General features: G+C 38.3%; 2 protein-coding genes across 2 annotated transcripts; one reads left to right on the top strand and one right to left on the bottom strand.

The window, feature by feature from the left end:
- Window positions 1–220: 220 nt before the first annotated feature.
- LOC120295801 (TMV resistance protein N-like) lies at window positions 221–3,104 on the bottom strand. The gene is made up of 3 exons (XM_039317375.1): window positions 2,539–3,104; window positions 1,650–1,825; window positions 221–774 (listed from the first exon to the last, which is right to left on the bottom strand). Exons 1-3 carry the CDS (start codon window positions 3,102–3,104, stop codon window positions 221–223), a joined length of 1,296 nt encoding a protein of 431 aa, XP_039173309.1.
- A 2,278-nt stretch (window positions 3,105–5,382) lies between these two features.
- Window positions 5,383–7,777, top strand: LOC120295630 (disease resistance protein RPV1-like). The gene is made up of 3 exons (XM_039316905.1): window positions 5,383–5,942; window positions 6,112–7,276; window positions 7,407–7,777. Exons 1-3 carry the CDS (start codon window positions 5,446–5,448, stop codon window positions 7,725–7,727), a joined length of 1,983 nt encoding a protein of 660 aa, XP_039172839.1. The 5' UTR covers window positions 5,383–5,445; the 3' UTR covers window positions 7,728–7,777.
- Window positions 7,778–18,481: the final 10,704 nt, after the last annotated feature.

The following is an 18,481-nucleotide window of genomic DNA, read 5'->3' as shown; positions in this document are numbered from 1 at the left end:
CGACAAAGGACACTGACTTCATCACGACGATTACAATGATGAGGCCAAATGATCAGATGAGAAAGAAGAGAATGAGGAGGATGAAGACGAAGACGAGGAGGAGGAAGAGGAAGCCAATACCAGACAAGTGAGGCAATCCGACAATCCACATCCGGGGGAAAACTTGCAAGAGTAAGATACATCAGCTTTAGATCTTCATCTAAAGTATCGTAAATTATACTCAGAATCTTCTGGTAATCTTCCTGAAATTGTTGCATGAGATCTTTGAATTTAATCCATTCTTCCAGTCCTTTATATTGCAAAAAGAACCAAAAACTTTGACAAGTAGTGGAAGTCCCTTCGCAGCCTTCACTATTTCGATTGCAATTTTAACATAAGATCGTAGTTCATCACTCTTTCCGCTTGCAGCATACTGCCAGAAAAAGTTGAAAGCTCGATTATCATCCATCGGATTAACATTGTAAGTATGAGCCAACCCTTGAGCAACAAACCCTTGAAGAACTCTGCTTTCTTTTGAGGTGACAATTACTCTACTTCCACAACCAAACCAATCAAGCTTAGCTCCTACAAACTCCTTGAGGAGGGATGCCTTCTCCACGTCATCAAGAACAATAAGAACTTTCATACTCCTAAATATCTTTTTCAAAAATCGTACTCCTTCGAAAGCAGAAGCAACCTCATGCTCTCTTTTTAAAATATTATGGATCAACTTGGTTTGAAAGATAGTGAACACCTCCAGGTTGCCGCGTTGTTTCTTCAATCTCAGCAAGAAAACTGCAAGCATCAAAGCGAAGGGATATTTTATCATATATGATCTTGGCAAGAGCAGTCTTTCCGATGCCATCTCTCCCATGGATTCCAACAATTGCACGTCGCTACTTCCAGTGCCAATAATTCCATTATTATCGATTCTTGACTGTCTTCAAGCTCCTATAAAGGTACTTAAGTTTAGGAGAATGTTAGATAAGAAGAGAAGTGAAGAAATATACAGATGTGGCACTGTAAGTTCCAGATGAAAATGCCATTCTCTGAGACATGTGCTTTGATTGTGCCTGCCAATCAATTATATGCCTTACTAGTTGAGATGTTGTAACTAATATTTAGCTGACACAGAAGACAGGTTGTTGAAGATAAACTCCTCTGAAGTTCCTCCACACAATCATTTACTACATGCATCTCATTTAAGCTAAAGATACGTGCTGTCTCTATTATGGAAAAATCTAGTAAGCAAACTGGCTTCCTACACATAAAAAAGCCTAATCTGGCTTAACACACACCCTTGTCCTTTGCAAAAGGAAGCACAGAAAGGTGATGACCAGCCTTATCAGAGAGCATCTCCGAGTTGCCACAGTGATAAATTAAGCAGGAGTTTACCATGAGATCTCATTTAGATGTTCAAGATCCATAATGGCTAAAATCAAGGGTAATTAGCTACTGAAAAATTGAAGTATATGCAAGCTACTTCAGAGTTCAGACGATGACTTGCATTATCTTGGAGGTTCAGTTCATGCGTTTGCCTTCCTTTTTATATCATATTCTAACTTTACAACGATTGTAAAAATGACGTAAAAATATTTTGTAGTAATTAGACTTTTTATCTATTTGATGTAAAACACACTCAAGCTGAAACTAACTTCATCAACAGTTACAGTCTTTAGGGGAGAGTACTCGAGAAGAGAGGAGAATGGGAGCAAAGAAATATACCGAGGTCCTGTCAGATAACATGGGATTATCACCAGTGGATAGATCCTCAGACACATGATTGTGTGCTATCATCAGGTTAAACAAAATTTCTCCAACGATGGCTGTGATAAGTTCCTTTTCACTGCCAAGGCAGAAAAAATCTCAGTTCCAAACCATTAAAAGATCACTGAAACTTCAAATGGCTCATAAAAATGTTAACCCAACGCACTACATAATGAAACGGCAATCAATGTGCTAAAAGATCACTGAAACTTTATGCAGAACATAATTTACCTGATGCAAAGATATAAACATACACACTGATGTTTAGTAATTGTGTGAACGTTGCATAATGCCATTGCAGCAAGTATTTGGTCCAAACAATGGATTATATTCTCACAGTTTGCCATCGAGTGAAAATACCACTCAACCACGGGTTGAATTACAGAATTACACGATCATGTGGCTGATTAGAATGAAGTTTTAAAGATAGTTCACTGAGCCAAACTCAGATGTGTTGTGTAAACGGGGACAATTCGAGAGAAGGATTTGGCCTGAAAAAGGAAGAAGAGGGAATTGAAAATGCTAACCCAGTCAATTCCCATCAATAATTTCCTCTTTTCTTCTATAGTTTTGTCCCCATAAAGCTTTGAAACAGGCTCGGTAACGATCATAAACCCAAGCAAGTGAACGAAACAATTTAGAGTACAGCAGAGTCGACCTATATTTGCTTTTTTTGCTGGGAAAGTGTCGTTGAGTTTCCTTTTCCTGACATTCTCGACATTAGCTCCGTCGATTGAGCAAATAAATCAGAAGAAACCTACAAGAAAAGAAGACAGATGTAATGCAACATACCTTCTATATGAGCTTAGTTCCCATCCCTTGACTTTACCAGCCCCCACAATAGCCTTCTCCCACAGCTTGACTTTCTCATCGCCGAATCTCTGCTTGTGCTCGTCCAGGGCGCCTCTGTAGCGTGATTTTTGGTCCAGCTGCACATCAGACCGTCCCACATTGTAGAAAAAGGGCAGGATCTCTTTCTTCCCTCCTGATCTAGACGTGTGTTCTGCCATGAGTGCGAGCGTCTCAAGGCACCCGGGGCTATAAGCATAGGCTGGTGAAAAAATAGGTATGTAGATGTTGGAGCCGGAGACCGACAGCCGAAGCTCTTCGGGTAGAAAAGATGGGATGTCGAAAACTCTGAAAACGCGAATTCCGTCAGCTTCCAAGCAGCGACAGAGGGAACCAACGAATCCAATGGGACTACCGTATTCAAGGTAACTCAGGATCACATCATCTTGATTCAGCCTCGCTGGTTTATCTTCGACGAGGTCAGATGAAATTACTCGATGTGGGGGCGATGGTTGTCCTCCAAAACTGGGCGCGACTTCTCTCCGTTTTCTGCTTCGGGAATCAGCCATACTCGATTCCGACTTCAACTCAATCTGTCGTCGTCCAGTTTTCACTGAACTGGGTTTTTCAGAGAATGGCCAAGTGAACCGTTCGGGTTTGCCTTAACGGTCGTTCCATCCCTGCTTAAGAAGACAAATTCCACCAAAAAAAAAAGTAATTATTTACGAAAATTCAAGAGAAATAACTCATTACCAGATGTCGCCCGGGTAAAATTACTGTACACGACATATTTACGAACAACGGAGCAATGGTACGATGATGGACGTAAAGTTACTAAGAATAAATAATTTATAATAAATTCAAGTTGTTGACGGTATCCCATAGAAAGTCACAAAAGTTAGGAAATTCTAGCACACAAGAGGTAAATCACTTGTTATTACTTCATTCATTTCACAAAAAAAAATAACTTCTAGCAAAATATTTTGTGAATTTTCCAACATTCAGTCTACGGAAAATGAATTGATCAAGGAAGGAAAATATTTTCCTTTAATGGAAAAAAAAAAATTCCACTTTTTCAAGTAGGAAAATATTTTTCATATTTTCTTTCACCAAACACTTTTTTCTTTCATTTTATTTTTCTTTTCATTTTTTAGTTTTTTCTTTTTTTTTTAAAATTGAGTTTTTTAATTATTTTTCCTTTTTCTTTTTATTTTAATTTAATTTAATTTATTTTCTTTATTTTTCTTTTTATTTTCATTATAATGCAACTTTTCCTTATTTTACAAGAAGATCGAGAAAATTAGTTAAATATCATGAATTTGACAATGAATACATATAGCTCGCTTTGTCTTTGAAAGATTCCATAACTTTGGAACGTAAGGGCGTGCATGGTAACACTCCAAAAAGTGTTTAACACTTCGTACGGAAAGTGTTCCCTGAACAAAAAGGAAAAACGCGTTTGGTTGCGTTTTTGTTCCTTTTTTTTTTTTGTTTCGGAACGAAATAGGAACAGAAAAAAAGAAACAAAAAGTTGTTTCTTTTGAAAAGAAACACTTTTCGACGGAACAAAAGAACAAAAACGAAAGAAACAAAAGAACAAATTCGGAACAAAGCGAAGAAGAACTCTTTGTGCGTGCTCATCGTCGCTCCTCTCGGTGAAGCTTCGTTTCTTCCGTTTCCGGCGTGTCTTCCATCTCTCCGCCGGCTCCCACTCGGCTAACTCTCCGCGACTCCTCACTCCGGCGACTCCAGTACGTTTCGGTGAGCGTTGCTCTCCGTTCGGCCCTCCTCCTCCGGTCAGCCGCTCCCCCTTCGGCGCTCCTTCTCCGGCACGCTCCCCCTTCGGCGCGGCGAGCCGTCCCTCGGAGCGCGTTGCTCGGCAGCCGCGCATCGCGCAGATTGCGAGCATGCTCGCCTGCATCTCGCCGCATTGCAGATCCGGGCGAGCATTGGCGAGCATTGCTCGCTCAAGGCTTGAGTGAGGGTTGCTCGTAGATGCCGCGCCGAAGGGGAGCAACGCTCGCTCGAGCTGCAGCTCGTCATTGCCTCCCTTCGCTCGCTCGAGCGCTGCGAGCTCCGAGTTCTTGCCTCGAGGCGAGCGAGCTCGAGTTGCAGCTGCTGGAGCAAGAGCTCGAGCGAGCTGCGGCTCGACTCCGGAATCGCAGCAGCTCGAGCAGCAGCCGCTGCAGCAGCTCGCTCGAGCTGCTCGTGCGCCAGCCGCCGCCGCAGCTCTAGCGAGGTGGACAGGGGCTGGTGATTTTGAATGAATAGGCTGGTGATGTGGTTTCCTTCGATTGTTATTTTGTTGCTCATGGTGATGTGGAATGGACAGGCTGGTGAAGCACGTGGCGAGGGCGTTGAAGGACGATTTCACCACCAAGGGGGAGATTTAGCTGAAGTCGGGGTGCAGCGTGGTTGTGCGGCATCGTAAGAAGGTATAACCAAGGGTAATACTGCCTTGTGTTGGCTGAATTTCATGGTGCATTCTATATGTAGCATTATTATGTACTTGTTGTAGCAGAAAATGCAACTTATGAACAAATCAAACGAAATGTAGACAAATTGTTTTGTCGTTTACCAAACGTGTTTCTGTTCTTTTTCTATTCTAAGAACAGAAATTGACCGATAGCTACTAAACATGTTTCTGTTCTTTTTTTATTCCAAGAACAGTTTTTTTTTACACTTACCAAACGCGTTCTTTTGTTCAGAAACTGTTCCCCGGAACAGAAACACTTTTTTTTGTTTCTGTTCCTGGGAACAGAAAAGGAACAGAAATGAAACCATGCGCACCCTAAGCTTCTTCGACCGGAGCGGGTCTGTTAGCTTCTTCTCTTCCTCGAGCGATCTTTCAGTTGTCCCCCCGCCCGAGGAAATACCTGGTCTGTACGCCTTTTCTTGAGCTTCTCACTCATGGATATCCACAATAACCACTTGGGGCTTCCATCAACTAAATGGCCCAGTGTTTGCCGCTACGAAGCCTTTCTCAGTTTCAGAGGAGGAGATGTTCGGGGGGGCTTCGTTGAATTTCTCTACGAAGGCCTCGCTGATTCAGGGATAATTGCATTCATCGATCATCGTGGGATCGAGATCGGAGAAAATATCATGCGTATGATCTTAAAAGTGATTGGGCACACGCAGATCTGCATTCCCATCTTCTCCAAAGATTTCGCTTCCAGTAAGAGTTGTCTGAAGGAGGTAGAGAAAATGGTGAAGTGTGACAGGACAATCATGCCCATTTTCTACGACGTCTCCCCTTCAGTGGTCGGCGAGCAAAAGGAGAGTTATCAGCAGTCCTTCCGCGACCATGTGGCCAAGGGGGTGCCGTTAACGACTATAAACAACTGGAAGAAGGCTCTGCAGATTGTTTCAAGAAGACGAGGATGGGAATTGGAGAAATTCCAGGACAGGTAAAACGAAATCAAGATTTCTATGCTTCTTTCGACTTTTCCAACAGTGGTCATCGAGTGTGAAATTAAAGAAAGAAAAAAGTCAATGAATCTGTTCTTTTGCCTGGTGTATTATCCGAGCAGTTGTTACTTTTCACATCTTACTCCTTCCTTCTTTTCCCTTTGGCAGGCAGCGTGTACTTATAAATGAGGTTGTTTCCACGGTCCGCCGGTTGTTGAGGAAGGATGACTTACATGTGACGGCACATTTAGTGGGGATGGATCAACCTGTGCAAGAGGTGATGAGAAAACTTGGTGTTGGCCATGAAAATGGAGAAGTAATTAGAGGGCAAACGGTGAAAGGAAAACGTGTGGTTGAGATATCGGGCCTTCCAGGAATTGGTAAGTCGACTCTTGCCACGGTTGTCTACAACAAAATCCATCATCTCTTCGAAGGTAAGAGTTTCCTTAGAGAGGTTGAGCAAACGAGACTCCTGTCTCTCCAAGAAAATTTAGTCGGTGGCCTCCAAAAGAGAGCATACACATTCAAATCTCCTGCTGAAGGTACCGATTTTATCAAGTACAAATTTGGAGATCTAAGAGTTCTTATTATTCTTGATGATGTTAGTGATTTTAAACAAGTCAATTCACTAGCTGGAGATCTAAGTTGGTTCGGTCCGGGAAGTAGGATCATCGTGATCTCTAGGAGAAGTAATCTTGTTGACGACTGTAATCTTGTGCCTATGACCTCTACAAGCAACAGTACTGTTAACAATTGTGATGACATCATCATTGAAAAATACGAGCTAAAACAAATGAATAGTGACCATGCTTTTCAGCTATTTTGTAGTGTTCTTAGAGAAAAACCTCTTAAAAAGGAATTCTCCTCTTTGGCATGTGAAATTATTTTGGCTGCTGGAAGAATTCCTCTGGTTATTGAGGTTGTTGGTTCAATTTTACGTGGAAAGGACATAAAGTTTTGGAAGGAGGCATTGGATAGATTGAACCGAGAGCCTTACACTAAGGAAGTGAAAAGAATTCTGAAGAGTAGATATGAAGATTTAGATAAAAATGCCCGAGAGATATTTCTTGATATAGCGTGTTTTTTTGTGGGAAAAGACAAAACAATACCCTCTTACATGTGGGAAGCTTGTAAATATGATCCTTATAGAGGAATTGACGAGCTTCATGACTTGTCTTTGGTCAAAACTAGAGAAAACAATACATTGTGGATGAATAATCAACTAAAAGTCCTTGGGAGGGACATAGTCAGGGAGGAAAATCCAAGTGAACCTTTCAAGCGGAGCAGGCTATGGAATCAGGAGGATATCGAACCAGTATTGAACGAAAGGAAGGTAAATTTTGAAGGCAAGAAGGTGTCTTTTTTAGTCTAAATTAAAGTGCATCTTTTGAATACTCATTCTATTTTCAAAGATGATTGTGAATGCACTTCTATTTCACTTTCTCATTTTACCATTTTTCCAGGATTGGCAGGACGTTGCAGTTGAAGCCCTTAGTGCCACATTCGACAAACCCCATTTATTTCCTAAATGTAGATTCTTTTGTGATTTCTCGAAGTTTAGGTATCTTAAAATGAACCACGCTATTGTCAAAGCATATAAGCAGAGTGCAAAGAGCTCCAGAGAGGATTTTTTCCTTCGAAGGTTAAAGTGGCTTGAATGGCAAGGGTGCAACGATATCTCCAATCTACTTGCTTTAGATATGTCAAAATTGATCATTCTTGATTTGTCTGGGAGTACCTCCACCAATTGGCAATGCTGGAAACAAATTATGAAGGTACGATGACATACCTATGCATTTTCTTTTGCATCCAGTTTGACAATGGCTTGCAGAAACAAGGCTTTTATATTATTCTTTTGTTTTGCAGAGGGCCAAAAACTTGAAAGTTTTGATCCTAAGAGATTGTCATTGGCTAACTAAATCTCCATTTTCCCATGCTCCGGTAAACTTAGAGAGACTAAACCTGGAGCGTTGCTCAACGTTACCTACATGTGTTGTGAGGTCCATTAGCAAGCTAAGGAATTTAGTTTCTTTGAATATCAAGTTCTGTAGCTTCTTCAAGAGCTGCCAGAAGATCTAGGTTCCTTGGAAGCTTTGAAAGAGCTCTACATCGATGGAACTTCCATTAAAGCCATTGATATCCCCGAGGGTTCCTATGGGAAGCTTAAAATTCTGAGTGCTTGCAACTGTAAATCCTTGTCTCTACCCAATTCAATTGGTAACTTGAAATCTCTTTCGTACCTAGCATTGGACGAGACTGAACTGAGTGAGCTCCCTTGTTCTATCGGATTGTTGGAGAGTCTCCAGACGCTATCTCTAAGAAACTGCAGGAGCTTGTGGAAATTGCCAGATTCCATTGGAGACCTTAAAAAGCTGCAAGTCATGGATCTTTCAACCACAATAGTCGACGAAATACCTTCCTCCGTCGAGGATTTGCAAAACTTGAAAGAACTAAAGATGGCTGGCACTCATCTAAGAGAATTTCCTGGAGGCATTAAGAATCGAGAGAGTTTAGAAGAGATAGATTTCTCGGGCTGCAGAAATTTGGGAGGGGAGTGCAACATTACGGGATTATCGTCTTTGCGGGTGTTACTTCTAGAATACACTAATATTTCTGGGCTGATTGTGACGGATCGCCAATCCTATAATCCCCAAAACCTCAAACTAGATGGCGATGTCCCCATCTCGATAATTGGAACTATCCAAGGGCATGGCATTGGTTCAACAGATGTGAGACTAGACCACAGTTCAAAGCTGACGGACATCATATCAGCATGCGATGATGAGTCAGAGACCGTAGCAATGTGGCGGTCAGACAGAAGCAAGGGAGTCATCGGTGGATGAGGTTTGGCGAAGGAGGAAGTTAGCGCTCCTATCCCGTTAATTCAAATTTGTAATTCATCAATCATGTCAACTGATCCTCGTGCAATAAGGGTTGTTAGGGGCATAGCCAAATTCGAATTGTCGCCTCTACTTTGAATTTTCGATTTACATTCTTCTTCAATTTTCTTGGCCTTCACACTCGCACTCTTTATTGTCTTGCACGCATGTCAATTTCCTGCAATTTTGTGCTTACATGTTAGCTTTGGATATAACTCAATGTAAGTATTACTTGGTTTATTTGATTGATCTGCAAGATAACTGCATGGTCGTCAAAGCATGAGTTTTAGTTCCTTTCTTGATTGTTCATATCATTAGTACTCTCCCTGATCAATGAGAGTGCTAGTATGAACAAAATAAAGGAGTTAAGGAAGAGAATAAGAACACGAGATTTATAGTGGTTAGTTTAATCCAAGCCTACGTCCACTCTCCCACGATAACAGCCTTCTTGGCTGGATTCCACTATGCAATCAACAAGAGATTACAACTCCGAGTGCAAACACTTAGTAGATCACACTATCTCACTAAGTCACTCTCTTGGTATTTCTCTCACGATTACAAACGTTTAAGCTCTCAAGAGACAAGTATATGATCTAAAGTCGCTTAGACTTTGGAATTATAAATTCTACGCTCCGTCTCTTACTTGCTCATCGGTCCATGATCTCCTTAAATACTCCTCCACTTCCAAACTACCGTTGGACAGCATCCCGAGAATCGTCTTCCAATATACCCATTGGACAGCTCATCTTAGAAGATTTGGTAGCCGTTGAGTGACAAAGGTAAAATCCCAAATTGATTCCGATCGCCCATACAAACGAAATCTTGGTTTCCATAAGTAAAGCTTCTTCGTATAGAAAATTCTTGTCTTCAAGATCCAATCGTCAATCAAATAGATTGAGTCAATCAAATCAATCTTGATGTGGAATCCAAACCAGATCACTAGCCGTTGTATGATTGGGCTTGAGTTACGATTCATCGAATCTGGATGTAAAGTCTAAGTCTTGAGACTTTACGATATGAGTCTTGAGACTTTACAAACTGGGTCTCTAGACTTTACAATCTGGGTCTGTACCTGGGTTCGGCTTCTCAAAGATAGAGTCTGTCTTTTGGTTCGGCTTTCACGTTGATGCAGGAATTTATCGAGAGAGCAGACTTACGATGTAGAAACGACTTTGACACTAAAGTCTAGCAGTCTTCCAGACTTTGAGTCTTGAGTCGGCGGTCTTGGGACTTTGAGTCTTGAGTCGCGATCTTCAGACTTTGACACGAGAAGTCTGGAAATCTTCAGAATATATTTTGGACATGTTACGTTCAGTCTTCCGGCCGTCTTGACTTTGATAATATCCTCTACATGTTCTAACATCTGCATGGTCTATTACTCAACCATCAAACATGTTAGTAGCCTTTGATTTATTTTGTCATCTTCAAAACATCATAAGGGATTTCCCTAACAATCAACAGTAAAGAATGAAATCTTGTTCTTTTTTTGTCAATTTTAAAACTAGAACGAAAAATTTGATGATGCATCCGACCATCGAACAAAAATTCTTCAAAGGTACAATATGTTTGGGAATGTTGTCGCACCTATATTACCAAAAATTGGAGATGATTGTTTTTTCAAATAAAATTGAAAATGATTATTGCTTGGTTCTCTTAATAATTGATTTAATTTAAATAGTATGAAAACTATATATGTTACAATCTCACTATTCAACATACATTGTGTCATTCGAAAGAATATCTCACATGAAAAATTGTGCTTACATGCGCAATAGAACTGAGAAAACTTTCTGATTCTGACAGAGTATTGTGACCAACTTAACTAACAAAATACTAGTTTATTTGATCTCCAAGATTTATAACGAATGTCCTTAATAATGCTGATAATCAATGAAAATATCAACTATATGATTAATATGCTGGCTTTTTAAGACATTTTTAACCTTTCTTAACGAGATATTTTAGGACCATATCTTGTGATATTATGAGTCACATATATGCATGACATATTATCATTATCTAGCTGTGGGATCCTCAAACACTGGCTGTTAAATCATGTCTCAAGTTTGTGTCATACACGACATCCATATATTTTGGAAGATTTCGATTTGTTCAAAATCTGATGTTGTCTTTTACAAATAATAATCTTGGATTATAGTGGATTATATATAAATCCGAGGTTCAGCACAAGACGTTCGTTGGTTTCTTCTTTTATCCAAGTTTTGAGTATTTGACCAAGAAGGGGACGTCTCTTCCCTTGTTCAATGTAAAAGTCGCACAAGAAAGAAAAAAAGAAAAAGGCAGCTCTTGTTTAAGGCGCACAGTGGACTCTAAGAAGGATTAACAACGAGCCGAACAGACGACGCTTTCTTAGACACACGAAAGATTTGTTCTTCGGCCACGCGCAGGAGAAAGACACGGAAATTAATTTGTAGTGGGTTTTCACTTCAATTGAGTTATTTATGTATAAACATTATGTGTTTGGACTTATCTAAGTATGTGTAATACTTGAGCTTGTGAGTAATTATAATTATGACTCTCAAATTAATAGTGGATTATTTGATACTACGCTCCACATGAAGTAGATACTAACACTCGAACCACATCATGTAAATCTACGGTGTCCTTTATTGTTACTAGTGTATTTCTCTAATAATGTTGCATTGACTTAATTACAAGACGCTAGCAATTTCAGGGGTAATTTTACAACACTAGTAAAAAAGAAATGTATTTTAAAAGAAAATTTTATCAACTAAGGCTCCATTTTTCACAAAAAATGAAAAATTTGGAAAACATTTTTCTAAAAATGATTGCTTTTATCACTTAAAATAATAAGTCAATAAAAAATGTTTCCATTATTGACAATAATTTATATTTAAACATTTTTGTGGACAACGAAAAAAAAAAAAATTGTTTATGTTTTTAAACAATATAAGCAATTATTTTTAGAAAAATATTTTTCAAATTATTCATTTTTCACAAAAAAAACATAATATATAAATATATCCAATACTTTTAGGCGTGAAATAGTATGGGTAAGTTATTTAGATTCATGTGACCTAAGCAATTCCACGTTCAATTGATGTAGCCTCATTTTTTTATATTGCTTTACAGTGATATAAAATTGAATAAAAAAACCGACTTTATTTGGAAGTGTAAATGTACTTCTTATTTATTCATCCTTCATATAATTTACATCTATTTTAAAATTATGAAAACTTATGACTTTATTTATGTAATAATATCTAGTGCATGGCACATGGTTTTGTTATGAAATGCATGAATGAATAGAATACATGAATGAATATTCATTATATTCATCTTACTGAATGTACTTATTATGGTACATTTGTATCATATATTCTAAGTACATCTCCCTATACAATGAACGTTTATCTCCCTCATCCAATACATTTATTATTCGATACATTGATATTAATGATAAGTACATTCTTGTTCTCCTATAAATAGGAGTTTAGTTTTGATGTACAAAAACAACTAGAACAACTATCAGAACAACAATCACAATACAGTGAAATATATGGCTTTATCTACTATCTCTAGTGTTCATTTGCTTTCTCTTCTCAATCTCTTCTCTATTATATATTCGCAACACAATATTTTACAACACGTTATCAGCACGAGGATCTACCGATTGAGTAAGTAACTTTTGCAAGTACGAAGATCTACCAACTGAGTAAGTAATTTTTGCAAGCACGAGAATCTACCGATTGAGTAAGTAATTTTTGCAAGGTGAGTATTCTTTTTATTAATCAACTTATACTTCATCTTCTTCTATCAATTCTTCATTTTTATTTTTCTTGGCCCGAAGCCAAATTTCAAATCTAAAAGTATCCTTCTGCTCCTAAAGTGGCAACGGATATTTGGAAATCCTTTTAATTAATTTAAGGATTTGATTTTGCAAGGATTATATGCAAATTTTATGATACTTGACACCTGAAGTTGTCAATATAAATGCAAATGGAAAATACCGAGAAAAAAGAAGATGTTTGTTTGCTTGATAATGCAACAACACATACTATATTTTGTAGTAGACACTTTTTCTCGAGTATGACATTGCGTAAGGCACAAATCCATACAATATTAGGTCATGTTCCGATTATTGATGGTTTTGGGAATGCCACAATTATTTTGCCAAATGGCACAATCCTACATATTGAGAATGCGTTTCTGAGCATTAGATCAAAAAGGAATCTACTCAATTTCAAAGATGTACGCCGTAATGGATACCATATTGAGACTATTTATGAACAAGATAATGAATATATTGGCATTTCCTCTTATAAGATGGGCTTGAAGACCATCCATGAGAAGCTAGAAGCTTCTTCTATGGGTTTGTATTGGGTCATGATTAAAGTTGTTGAAACCTACGCTACCACATCCTGGAGATTGGTAAGCCCTGATCAGTTTGGACTATGGCATGATCGCCTTGGTCATCCTGGCGCTTCAATGATGCGTAGGATAATTCAAAATACAAAAAGGCACCCTTTAAAGGATATAAAGATATTGTTGTCCAAAAATTATAATTGTGAGGCTTGCTCACAAAAATTATCAAACCTTCTATAACAAAAGTTAATTTTGAATCTCCTTTATCCTTGCAAAGAATTCATGGTGATATTTGTAGACCAATACAACCACCAAGTGGACCATTTCGATATTTTATGGTATTAGTGGACGCATCCTGTAGATGGTCCCATGTTTGCCTATTATCTACCCGCAATATCGCATTTGCACGTTTATTTGCGCACTTGAAGTGTGGTATACCCATAGGATCAAAAGATATTACTCCTCGAAAATAAAGGGGAAAGAATCAAGAATATGCTCCAGAAGAATCTGGCGTTGTACTTGCTCCTAAAGAACTTATTGCCCCTAAAGAGACGCAAATCCATGAAAGGAGCACTAGCCCTGGGAATACTGAGAATTCCATTACATATTGTAATGAAATTTGGGATCGAAATGAAATCATCATTGATGATGCTTTTGCATTCTCAATTGCTCATAAAATTATGGATGATGATTGTGAGCCGCAATCTATTATTGAATGTCGTCAAAGGCAAGATCGGCCTAAGTGGGAGGAAGCAATTAAAGCTGAATTAGCTTCTCTAACTAAACGAGAGGTTTTTAGACCTGTAACTCGTATCCCCGATAATGTAAAGCCCGTTGGATATAAATAGGTATTTATCCGAAAACAAAATGAAAAAAACGAGGTTGTCATGTATAAAGCTCGACTCGTTGCCCAATGATTCTCCTAGAGACCCGTGATTGATTATAATGAGACATATTCGCCCTGTGATGGATATGATTACATTTCGTTTTCTCATTAGCCTAGCAATCTTTGAAAGATTGGAAATGCGTCTTATGGATGTTGTGACGGCATATCTATATGACTCATTAGACTCTGATATTTATATGAAAATTCCTGAGGGATTCAAAATGCCTGAAACATGCACTCCCCGCAATTTATTCTCAATGGGTTAAAGCAATCCAGTCGCATGTGGTATCAACGCCTAAGTGAGTACCTAATTAAGGAAAGGTACAAGAATGATCATATCTGCCCATGTGTGTTTATTAAGAAATCAGAAACCGGATTTTGCTATTATAGCAAAGCTTTATATCGATATAAATTTAATTGGAACTCCGAAGAGTTAGCTGAAACTGCTGAATATTTGAAAAGGGAGTTTGAAGTTAAAGATTTGGGTGAAACCAAACTTTGTCTTGGTCTAGAGCTTAAGCATAAAGCAAATGGAATAATCGTCCATCAATCAGCATACGTTGAAAGATTACTTAAACATTTCAACTTGAACAAAGCTCACCCATTAAGCACCCCTATGGTTGTAAGGTCTCTAGATTCCCAAAAGGACCCATTTCATCCTAGAGAATCTGATTAAGAGATACTTGGTCCTGAAGTACCATATCTCAATGCAATTGGGGCTTTGATGTACTTGGCACAATGTACGAGACCAGATATCGCTTTTGCGGTAAATTTATTGGCACGTTTTAGTTCTGAGCCAACTCGGAGACATTGGAATGGAGTTAAACATATTTTCCGTTATCTCCGAGGAACCATAGATTTAGGATTATATTATTCCAAGGATTCCACTAACTCTGGTTTAGTTGGATATGCTGATGCTGAATATAGATCCGATCCACATAAGGCTCGCTCAACCGGGTATTTATTTTGTTATAACGGCACCGCTATTTCTTGGCGTTCTACGAAGCAATCGCTAGTAGCTACATCTTCTAACCACTCTGAGATTATTGCTTTATATGAAGCTGGAAGAGAGTGTGTTTGGTTAGGATCCGTTATAACACATATTCATAATTTTTGTTGCTTAATACCGGTTACAAATTCTCCCATTATAATTTATGAAGATAATGCTACTTGTGTTGCACAAGTCAGGGGAGGATATATCAAAGGTGATAGGACCAAGCATATCTCGCCGAAATTTTTCTATACTCATAAACTTCAAGAAAGTCGACAAATTGATGTTAAACAGATTCGATCCATAAATAATCTTGCAAATCTTTTTTACCAAATCATTGCCAACATCAAGTTTTGAGAAATTAATATATGGCATTGGTATGCGGCGAGTTTATAAGATGCAAGATTGATTAGCCCCAAAAGTGGCTATGTGGCTCAATTGAGGGGGAGATATTATGAACTATGCATTGCAGCATTGATATGTAGCGAGTTCACAAGATGCAATAATGATTAGCCCCAGGAGTAACTATATATGCATTGCACTCTTTTTTATTTATGTCCAGTTTTTTTCCCATAGGGTTTTTTCTGGCTTAAAGTTTTTAACAAGGCAATTAATGCATCTATAAAAGGGAGAAATCATAACATTTGTGCTCTGCACTCTTTTTTCCTTTTGTCCGGTTTTTATCCCACTGGGTTTTTCCGACTTAAGGTTTTTAATGAAGCAGTATCATTCGATGCACATTCGTAATGAATATGATGAATATTCAAGGGGAAGTGTTATGAAATGCATGAATGAATAGAATACATGAATGAATATTCATTATATTCATCTTACTTAATGTACTTATTATGGTACATTTGTATCATATATTCTAAGTACATCTCCCTATACAATGAACGTTCATTTCCCTTATCCAGTACATTTATCATCGATACATTGATATTAATGATAAGTACATTCTTGTTCTCCTATAAATAGGAGTTTAGTTTTGATGTACAAAACAACTAGAACAACTATCGAACAACAATCACAATACAATGAAATATATGGCTTTCTCTACTATCTCTAGTGTTTATTTGCTTTCTCTTCTCAATCTCTTCTCTAGTATATATTTGCAACACAATATTTTACAACAGGTTTCTCATTTAAAAATTTGTTATCCATAGCTGTTTTTTTAAGAGAAAATTACCAGAAAAATCCTAAACCTAATGCAATTTTTCTAAATTAGTCTTAAACCATTTTTTTAACCATTAAGTCATAAACATTTTATAATTGTACCAATTCAGTCCATTCAACTAATTTTGGCCAGCTGGTGCTAACGTAAACGCCAACCAATCGATCAACGCTAAGTAAAAATTTATTAATAATATTTTTTCAAATTTTAAATTTTTTTATTCATTTCTTTTATTTTTATTTTTTCTTTTCTTCCTACTTTTCTTCTTCTCTCCCCCACATTGGCTAACAAGGCTTGCCAACCACCGGGCAAGGATTGCGAAGCCCTTGCCAGCAACCAACAACCCTTGCTTGGCCTTGCCCAGATCCGGGCGAAGCCGCGTCGCCTACGGCCCTCAAGCCTTGCCCAAATCTGGGTGAGGGCTGCCGATCATCTACAAGGGCCGTGGCCCTCAACTAGTGGGCAACGAGTCTCGTCGGCCACTATGGGGGAAGAGAAGAGGAAAAGTAGGAAGAAAGGAAAAATAAAAAAATTATATAAAAATTGCCACATCAAATCGGTCACATCCACATCAACACTGGCCAGCCAAAATTAGCTGAATTGACTGAATTAACATAATTGTAAAAAGTTTATGATTGAATGAGTAAAAAAAAACAAGATTTAAGATAGGTTATATTTGTTACACCTATACACTCTATCTAGAGTTGTTATGTTTGTTAGAATAGGTTTAGGATTTTTATTTTTATTTTTTGTAATTTTCCCATTTTTTTAAGAAGGGGGAAAGACTCACTGTCTACCATGAAGCACCAAACCGGGAATCTTTGCTAGAGGAAAATTCGGCTATACCCACACCGGCCCTTGTTTGTTTTTCATTGCGCTTTATTCGCGATTGTTTTTTTTTTTTTTTTTTTGTCCTTTTTAAGTACATTTTTTTTTTTAATGTACATCTGAAGAAGGAAAAAGAAAATAAAAAATGAATCAGCAAAGATAGCACACTCCCACTAAACCAGCTTGCAAAAGTAGGCAGGGACCCGTCAAAGGAACTTCCCAAACATGGCGATCTCTCAGTGCATGTTCTAGCTTTAGCCAAAGAATCCTCACAAAAATTGCTTTCGCGAAAAGCATGCTGACTAATGATGAACCAACTTTGGAAAGGACACAGAATCTGATTGAGAATCGGTCCGAATCCTATTTTCTTGCACCTTTCGAGATGATCTTTTGGGACGCATTACACAAACTGATTGGTCCGTAGTAATTGAACTATAGGAATAAGAACCGCGTGCATCTATGCCAAATCTGATGGAATTTGTCTTGTTTGAAAAGCCACACGTTCCATGTTGACCATGTCATCTCCAACCTCACCCCTATATGTCAGAAAAAAAATTCGTTTGGGAGGCGTGGAAGACGCTGACACTGGCACACGCATGCACCTTAGTGCCAATCCTCCTTCCTGCGGTATTTCTCGGCCGATCGTGATGGATTGTCTATGCTCTGATCTCTAACGCCTCAGACTAGATGACGGAGTTACCATCTTAGAAATTAAAACTACTGCAGGAGCACGGTATCGGTTCAACGATGCTAGCGTAGGACACAGTTGCAGGTTGACGGACGTCACATCGGCATGCCGAGGATGATTCAGAAACCGAATCAAGTTGGCGGTCAGACAGAAGGAAATTTGTGACAGATCAAGCACGTCAACTTCTGATAAAAAAAAAGAAGAAGAAGAAGAAGAAGAAAGCATGTCAACTGATCTTCCTTTTATAAGGGCCTTTTCTGAATTCTCAATTCACTTTCTTCTTTCTTTTCCTGCATCTTACACGTACACGTTAGTCTCGATTTGAACGATGGAAGTATCACACGGTTTGTGGAAATTTTTTGTTGCCTATGATCATGTCCGTCCAAGCCAAGTTTTTTTGCGTTAAGCAATGGCCTTTTTGTCCTCTAAAAGTAGTATCTTCTCTCCCTTCAAAATTTGAAATGTAATCCAAATTCTAAAAAATCGAAGAAAGAAAAAATTCATTATGCTACTTAACAAGTTGAAATTATGCGAAAACTTTAAAAAGATAAAAGTCAATTCAAACACGCCCAAAGTTATTTATATCAGTTCATAAAAGGGTTTGCACTGAGATCTGGTCCTTCCATGAGACTCAACTCAATACTTGGCCTCGCTCGAAACATCAACTCAATGTATTGTAATTATAATTTAAATGAGACATTCATAATGATGCAGATTATCAAATATTTCAAATATTTCATTTGAA

Source organism: Eucalyptus grandis, chromosome 7, assembly GCF_016545825.1.
Source record: "Eucalyptus grandis isolate ANBG69807.140 chromosome 7, ASM1654582v1, whole genome shotgun sequence".
Lineage (NCBI taxonomy): Eukaryota > Viridiplantae > Streptophyta > Magnoliopsida > Myrtales > Myrtaceae > Eucalyptus > Eucalyptus grandis.
Note: the sequence above shows the minus strand (reverse complement) of the source record. Positions and strands in the feature narration are given on the sequence as shown.